At 55.9% G+C, this 8,245-nt stretch overlaps 1 protein-coding gene across 5 annotated transcripts in view; it reads left to right on the plus strand.

The window, feature by feature from the left end:
- Window positions 1–7,824, plus strand: part of NEURL1B (neuralized E3 ubiquitin protein ligase 1B) — a 117,634-nt gene extending 109,810 nt beyond the window's left edge. For all 5 annotated transcript variants that reach the window (XM_038186493.2, XM_038186492.2, XM_038186490.2 and 2 more), the window contains 3 exons: window positions 1,869–2,576; window positions 3,394–3,519; window positions 4,064–7,824. In XM_038186493.2, coding sequence (XP_038042421.1) covers window positions 1,869–2,576; window positions 3,394–3,519; window positions 4,064–4,308 — 1,079 coding nt within the window. In that variant the 3' untranslated portion in view covers window positions 4,309–7,824. The remainder of the gene's footprint in view (window positions 1–1,868; window positions 2,577–3,393; window positions 3,520–4,063) is intronic.
- Window positions 7,825–8,245: the final 421 nt, after the last annotated feature.

The raw sequence follows: 8,245 nt of genomic DNA on the forward strand, positions 1-8,245 counted from the left end.
TTTTGAACTGGTCGATACCAGAGGGAATCCTTTTATAATACAAGTGCTGCCCTTTCCTGGGGGCTCCTAGGAGCTGATTTAGTGTTAGCAGGCAAGCTCGAGGGGCTGCTGCCTCCAACCTCACACCGAGCAGGCACCATGAAACGGGCTGGTGGGCAGGCAGCCCTGCCACGCATTCCTCAGAGCAGTACCAATTATTTTGCAGCTGAGAACGCTCCACATAAACAGCACTTTGACCTGCCTGCTCTGCCTCAAATGCGTAATTAAACCTTACCAGTAGCTTATCCTGTAATTGCAGCCGTGACGTGCTCCAGCCTCTGGTGCTCATCACAGAGGCGAGGGAGCGTTTGCTGCATTGACCAAGTGCAGCTGCTTCGCCAGAGCAGCCCTTCTTCCTCAGCACATTAGTTAGGAAAACAAAATGCTGCTTATTTCTGCCCTCACGCCTCCCTGCAGCCCTGCCTGCGGCGGCCAAGAGCTCAGCGAAAGCCTGTGCCTGAGGGCTGCTGTACTCTGCCTTGTTTCGGGGCAAAGCACCAAGCCCCACAAGCTGCCCCGGGCATCAGGGCGACGCTCAGCCCCCCGGGGCATCAGTGGATGCAGCCTACAGATGTGGTGATGCCTTAGGAGACGTGTTTGTCTCTCAAACTCCTCCCAAAATTTTGCAAGTTGAGAAAGCTGTGATATACAAACAATGCAGATGCACAAAATGCATCTTTCAGCATCACAAAGCTCAGCTGTGGCTTACTCCTCCTCTGGGGGAGCATTTCTCGCCACATGCCCTTGCCACCAGGACTGCTCTGGCAGCCTCCCCTGCACAGGCTCCTGATCTAAGGCAGCCCTTCCTTCACTGCTGCTGGATGCATTTGGGGGTTACCTCCTTTGGTAAAACCCCGGTGATTTTCTCCTCCGAGTAGCTGGCAGTGTTGGTGCTGGGATGCTTCACACCTCCCCGTCTTTGGGAAGATGAGCTGAGGAGTCTGCTTTGCTCCAGCACTCTGACTTCCACTGGTTCTGGCTTTGCTTCTCTGGTTATTGCCTTCCCTCTGGAGTGAAATGTCCAAGGCACCCCAGGCAGTCCTGGAGAAGGAAAGGCACCACTGAACCTCCCCACATCCTGAAATCCCCCCTCGGCCTGGCATGGCCAAGGTGAAAATATAGGAAATGAGTTAAAAGTCAGAATCCTGACCTTCCCTTTGCTGTGAAAGGGGAAAATAACTCTCTTACTGTAAAAAAAAAAAAATCATCTTTCTAACACCTGCAGCATTGAGGTTTTGTGACAAATTCTCAATCCAAGATCGCTGCAGTGGTGTGAACACCCCTGAGATCCAAGGCTTGAAATCTTGTCGTAAAACAACCTCTCCTGGGCTCACCTGTGTCTGGACATGTCACAGTTTAAGGCAGCGATGAGTGTGAGAGGAATACAAAGCCATGCTTGTGCTCCTTCACCCAGCGCCGTGGCAGCTTGGGCTCACACAGGACCTTTGGACGTGGGGACAGGGAGACGTTTCCTCCTGAAGAGAGCAGCTGAGAGCAGTCAGAGCCCTGCGCTCAGAAATCTGCAGAACCAGGCTGGTTTTTTACAGCTTCGCCCAGTTCAGCAGAGCAATTTGCTCGCAGGTGGCGTGGGTATTTCACAACTCTTGTTTCTCCTCAGCTGGTGCCAAGTTGCAGCTGTTCCCCTGCCTGCTGCCTGCCCCTCATGGGATTCTCCAGCCCCGTGTTCGTTCGTGGCTGACCTCCGTCCGATTTTTCTGTTAGAGGAGCAGAATTCAGATAATCCCTAGGCTGAAATAATAACAGTAGAGGTGAGAGTAGCCCGTTGTGCCCTGTCTCTAACGCCCCGTGTCGCTGGCTTTGCCTCGCAGATAGCATGTTTGCGGAGACCATGACCAGCGCCCGCCTCAGCACCGCCCGTCTCAGCACCTGCCTTCCGCAGAGCAGCCACGACTCCGCCAACTTCAACAACAACGAGCTGGAGAACAACCAGGTGGTGGCCAAAATCGCAAACCTGAACCTGGGCCGGGTGCCGGGGCTCGCCACCGACAACCACCTCATCCCCTGCTGCCCAAACCGGCGGCAGCGCGCCCCGGGGGTCCCGGCCTTCCTGGACACGGACCTGCGGTTCCACCCCACGCGCGGCCCTGACATCACCTTTTCTCAGGACCGGATGGTTGCGTGCACCAACTGGCAGGAAAGCAATAGGACCTTGGTGTTTTCTGACCGGCCCTTGCACATCGGCGAAAGCCTCTTTGTGGAAGTGGGACACCTCGGGTTGCCCTACTACGGGGCCCTCTCGTTTGGCATCACTTCTTGTGATCCCAGTACTTTACGGACAAACGAGCTCCCGGCAGACCCGGACTTTCTCCTGGACCGCAAGGAGTACTGGGTGGTGTACCGGGCCTTCCCCGTCCTCAACAGCGGCGACATCCTCAGCTTCATGGTCCTGCCGAACGGAGAGGTGCACCACGGCGTGAACGGAGCCAGCCGGGGAATGCTCATGTGCGTGGACACCTCGCAGTCTCTCTGGGTGTTTTTTACGATCCACGGTGTAATCAACCAGCTCAAAATATTGGGTAAGTGCCTTATTGAAAGGAAGAATAACGGGGAGCACCTGGCTGGCGAGGTGTCCTGGGCCAGGAGGGGGGCGGTGGGCTGCCTGTAGCAGAGCTGCTTGCCAGAACGAGGTGGTCACTGATGTGAGCAAGCAGCTCCTGACCCGACCTTGTGCTGGCAAACAGGAGTGAGCGAGACGTGGTAGATGTAACACAGACGTATGCAGCCTTTGTGAGGCCACCAGAAAGGGCTGATGATAGCTGAGCGATAGCATAAGTGGCAGGTAAGGAGGCAGGGACAGCTGTGTGTGGGGCTGCCTGGTTTATAAAGAAGTTGTGTGTAGGAAATATTCTTTATAAACCCATGATTCCAGTCAACAGGCACTAAACTCCTGCCTCGTTAAGAGCAATGTTTTTTTGTGAGGGCAGCTCTGGTTTCAGTACATGTTGCTGATGAACAGCAAGCTCTCCAGGTGCTGCCACAGCTCTGGGATCAGAGCTCACTGTTTAAACTCTGCCCCAAAACTGAGACAGCGGCAGCCTGAGGCTGCTGTGCTGCAGGGAGCAGGGCTGCGGGGAGTCCACTTGCACCCCACACTGGCTGTCAGAAGCTGCTCACCAGGCTGAAATACCAACAGGAACCATACGGAGGCATAGCAGGGTCCAGGAGGCAGTGACCCCAGAGGTCCCGGCTAAATCTGTGCCCCTGCCAGGGCTGAGGGGCAGCACTTGGCTCAGCAGCTCTCTGCGGGGTGGGAGCAGCTCACCACGAGGGCTCAGCAGAGGGGGCCGTGCGTCCGTCCGCCCGCTCGGGCTGAGCTCTCTCCTGTGCTTGCAGGCACTGTGCAGTCCAGCCCAGTGACCGTCTCGCCCTCAGGGTCCCCCGGCGGCTCGCAGTACGACAGCGACTCGGATATGGCCTTCAGCGTCAACAGGTCGTCCTCTGCCTCCGAGTCTTCGCTCGGTAAGGAGAGCAGCACACAGAGGCTTTAACACCAGCTGCTGAGGGTGCTGGGGCTGTGTAAGATAGCAGGGAAAGCCTGGGGGGAGATGCTACCCCTACTGCGAGGCCAACAGAAATAGTTGGAAGGGAAAGAAAACCGCTGGGAAGTTTTGCACAGCCTGAAGGAGAGCCCTGGGTTACTTCCCACTTGGTCAGCCTAATGGGGGATGTTGCAAGGGGGCTGCTGAGCTGGCAGGGGGGTGCAGTGCCTGGTCTGGGGGTGTGACACGACCTGGGCTGCTGCTCCCTGCACTGCTGGGTACCCCCATAAATGCTCATGTGTAGTTGTTTGGCCTCATGCAGGCGGCTGACAGCTCCCTGTTGGCTGAGAGCTCCTCCTGAAAGGGAGGGCATGCTCTGCACAGACAGTATGCCGGGTCTTTTTTTGGCCAAATAATACAACTAAGGAAGGGTGGGCCTTAAAAAAATTGATGCGAGGGTGTTGTAGGTGGGCTCGCCCCATCCTGCTGACTGACCGACCTCGTTTTTCTCCCCTCCTTCGCAGTGACTGCTCCCAGCTCCCCCCTGAGCCCCCCCATCTCTCCCGTCTTCCCCCCTCCGGAGCCATCAAGCAGCAAGAACGGGGAATGCACCGTCTGCTTTGACAGCGAGGTGGACACGGTGATCTACACCTGCGGACACATGTGCCTCTGCAACACCTGCGGTCTTAAGCTGAAGAAGCAGCTCAACGCCTGCTGCCCGATCTGCCGCCGGGTCATCAAAGATGTTATTAAAATCTACCGCCCTTAGCGCCCGGCTCGGGCTGTAGGAAGGGAGAGCGCCGCTAGCAGTAACCATGCCTTTCCGTCCCTGCTTATGGGTTATCGTGCTGGTCAGTCGTTATCAAGTGGCTCGTTATCTGTGTTTCCTTATTTGACTGGTAGGGCACAATTCAGGGATAAAATTGAGCTGAGGATCACATGGGGCCCAAAGCCAAGGCTGCCGTGCCGGCCGGGCTGCGTGCCCGCGGGTGAATTGGGTGAATTGTGTTAGGGACCTGACCCGGCTGCCAGTGGGAAACTCCCCGTGCAAAGGCTTTTTTTTCCCTCGGAGGATGAGGCTCGTGGTGGTGTGGTCGGGACGGGGACGTTGCCATTTGTTCGGTGCTGAGTGCCACCGGATTTCCCAGCCCCAAAACCCAAATAGCCCTGGGGTGCCTGCGCTGCGGTGGAACAAAATTAGAACAAGGCCCAGTGTTAGAGCTCCAAGTGGACAAAACTGATCTGAAAATGTAATATCCATCCATTTAAGGCGAACTAGCTAAGGCCCAAATAGTAGCACAGCCAGATTCTCACTCGTTTGGGTTTTGAGCAGAATTCTGGGGCACGTGGAGAAGCTGGTTTGGAGTCAGATAAAGGAGCTTTTGCTTTCTGTGGCAGAGCAGGGACTTTTGGACAGGGAGGCTGGGACCCGGGGAGCAGCTGTGGGGTAGCAGCGAGGTGCACAAGCCCAGCGAGAGCCCCGGACAGCCCGAGCTGCTGCAGCAGCAGTGACGGGCAGCAGCAGTGGGCAGCTCACACACCGGCCCCATGTCTGATGCAGCCATAAATGTTAGGCTGGTGTTTGGATGAGCGGGTTGTAATCCCACTTTAGGAAAAGCGATGGGCTGCCATCGGCCAAACCGAGTTTTTGTCACACGCAGGCACGTCTGCCTGCATTCTGCTCTGCCTCTGGTTCAGGGAGGTGACATCTCACGGGGCCCTGCCCTGCTCATGTCCCTCACCCTGCCCCTGCCGCCAGCGCAGGGCTCAGCCTCCCTCCCTGCCCACCACCAGGACTTTTTGGAGCCTGTGGTGAGAAATTCACATCTGCCCCAGTCCCCGCGGGCTCACCTTTTCTTTCTGGGGACTGCAGATGTGCTGGCTTCACCTTCTGCGTTTCTCCTGCCTCTCCAGGTTTCCCAGCATAGCTCCCATTGCCCGGACACTGGGTCCCAAGGGAGGCTCCAGCCATAGACAAGAGCTTCTCGAGATGACCAGGGATGAAACCTGCTTTTACTTGGGAGAAGGAAAGAAAAAGGCTCTGAGGCTGTTATTAGATGTTGGCACTTAAGCAGTAGATGGATTTCAGCTGTGCTGTTAGACAGCCACAAGCAGCAGCAACCCAGAGGAGCTGGGTAGGGGACGAGCAGACAGCAGCGGGCCTTGGTGTCCTTCTCCTTGATGCTCCTGCAGGAGCTTCCCTCCGTCCTCGGCCCCCTTGCAGGCCTCCCCTCTGGCCCTTCACCCCGAGCACACCCCAAGCCTGGTCCAGCTTGGCAAAGAGGTGAAGGGCACGATTAGAGAGGGGCTGATGGCATTCTCGCTCCGTGACCGTGTGCCACCAAGCAAGAAACCCACACCCAGGCACACCCCGGGGCTGCTGGGTGCACAGGGGCGTCCTGCTCCTGCCTGCCCCTTCTTGCTGTGGGTGCACCGCCGGCTGTCCTGCGCTGCTGGTGGTGCCAGGCTGCGTGGCTGCTCTCGGTCCCTGGCCCAGAGCCTCTCTTACCTCATGGGAAGCACACCCAGGGGAGCAGATAACCCGTCCCACGTCGAGCCGCAGCTGCTCGGAGGCTGGCCCAACGTGCCAGCTCGCAGGGCACGGAGAAAACTATTTTCCTTTTTTTTAAACTTGAAGAGCTAATTAGCATTTCCATTAAGTGTATAAATGAGAGGCTACTTTATAGAGTGAGAGCTCTCAGACACTGCCCTGCTGCATCAGCACGAGAGCCTGCTGGCTTTGCAGAGCCCTTTTTGGAAACGCGGCTCAGCGCTGGCCACGCAGCATCAGCATGTGCTGAGCCCCGGCAGAGCCATGGGCGCAGCGACCGCTGCACGTTCGCCTTTGCAAAACGCAGCGGTGAGTTTTCCAGCTTTCTGTCTTGCAGTTTTCCAGCAGCTGAAGCCTTGTGCCGAGCTTGATGCTGCCCGGCGTGGTCCTGCCCAGCCTCCGGTTGTAGATAAGGGCGCAGCCGTGGTCACCGGGCACAACGCCGGGTGCCGCGGTGGCAAATACGCAACTGCAGGGTGAATCCTGGCCAGGTGGGTTCGGCTGTGCCCGGCTGTGAGCGGGCTGCGGTGGGCAGTTTGGCCTGTCGAGGTGTTCAGGGAAAGCTGTCTGACTTCACAGTGAGCGACACTGGCTTGGAGCAAGCTGGGCTAACAAATGCCAGCCAGACCCCACGCCGCAGTCCCTGTTTTGGGGTGCCCTGTGCCATTCAGTGCCAGCCCCCAGCCACCTGCACCGCCTAAAGTGCAGAGCCCGCTCGCTTGGCTGACCCCTCAGGTCCCCAACAAGCAGGGCTGGCTGCACGCCTGGCTTTTTTCTCGGTGTAGCTCTTTTCTTTCAAGCTAGCACGGAGAAGCAGTGAAAGCACTCGCTCCAAGCTGGCAGCCAAGCTGATCAGGTCGCACAGGTTTACTTTGCGCTGTAGCAGCTGCGAGGGATTTCAGGGCACGGCACCCAGCAGGGCCAGCAAGGGAGCGAGCTCGCTGCGGGTGAGGATCCTCGCCGGGGCACTGAGCGTGGCCGAGCAGCGGTGGCTGAGGCGCCCTGCCTGCCCGAGGGCGACAGGGATGTTCCAAAATGGGCGCAGAGGCCTCTTAAAAATGATTTCCAGGAAAAGGTAGCCTCTTACAGATTTAACCGTTCGTACTCGTATTGCTATTTTTTTTAACCAGTCCGATGAGATATGATTTGTACAGAAGATCTGTTTGTGCCTTATAAGGGTGTCTGTGCACTTTTTATCCTTTCTAAAGCGACTTTTAAAAAAAAAAAAAAGAAAAATGGGGAGAAAATATCACAGATCAATGGTAGTTTTATAGATTTTTTTTGTGTGTGTTCATCGAGAATCCTGCTTTATATATATATATAAACGTATATATATAAATTTAGGAGTGAAAAAAGTGTTTATTCCTATGGATTCCCACCCGCTCCCATTTGTTTAAAAAAAAAAAAGAAGAGAGAAAGCAAAAGCGGAGTAAGGGGAGCCCTTTGACCTTGCCCCTTTCCAAGCCAGTTACTCTCTTGGTGTTACCTTCACGAGTCCATGCTGTGACCTGGACATCACGGCGAAGCTGAAGCCTCTGCGTCAGGCTTGCCGAGCAAATCATCGGGGGACCGGGGTGGGGGTGGGTCGCACGAGGGAGGGAGCTGCACTTCTACATGTCAGTACTCTATAGCGTTGTGTTCAGTGCTGTGTGTGTTTTATTTTTGTCCATTTACCTGTTTTACATTAATATAATTTTACTTGTTTATGAAACAAATAAAATTTTGGCTTGTAAAGAGGGCTCCTTGACGCTTAAAAGTGACCAGAAGGCTGAGCAAAAGCTTTTCCTCCAAACTGGGCTAAGCTGGAGGCTTGGGGATGCTGCCCACGCCCTGCCCCTGCAGGCAGCCCTGCTCCAGGACATTTAAATACCTTGCAGGAGCTTTGCTTTGCTCCACAGAGGTCCCTGCACAGCGGCTGCTCCGTCCCTTGAAGGTTCACTTAACCTTGCAAGCCCTTGAAAACTTGGCAGCCCCTACAGTAAAAAGCAAGGTGCATTTTTGGGGCTATTGAGGTAGGAAGGGGCACCTGCTCCAGCCACTTGCAGCTCTGTTCAGGGAGGGGGCCATGTATCGGGGCAGGAGGGCTGCTGGACTCATTATTTTTTTTTATCCCATCCCCTGGAGCTGCCTGGCTCTTTATTTAACAAGCCGAGGT

This window comes from Anas platyrhynchos, chromosome 14 (genome assembly GCF_047663525.1).
Source record: "Anas platyrhynchos isolate ZD024472 breed Pekin duck chromosome 14, IASCAAS_PekinDuck_T2T, whole genome shotgun sequence".
Lineage (NCBI taxonomy): Eukaryota > Metazoa > Chordata > Aves > Anseriformes > Anatidae > Anas > Anas platyrhynchos.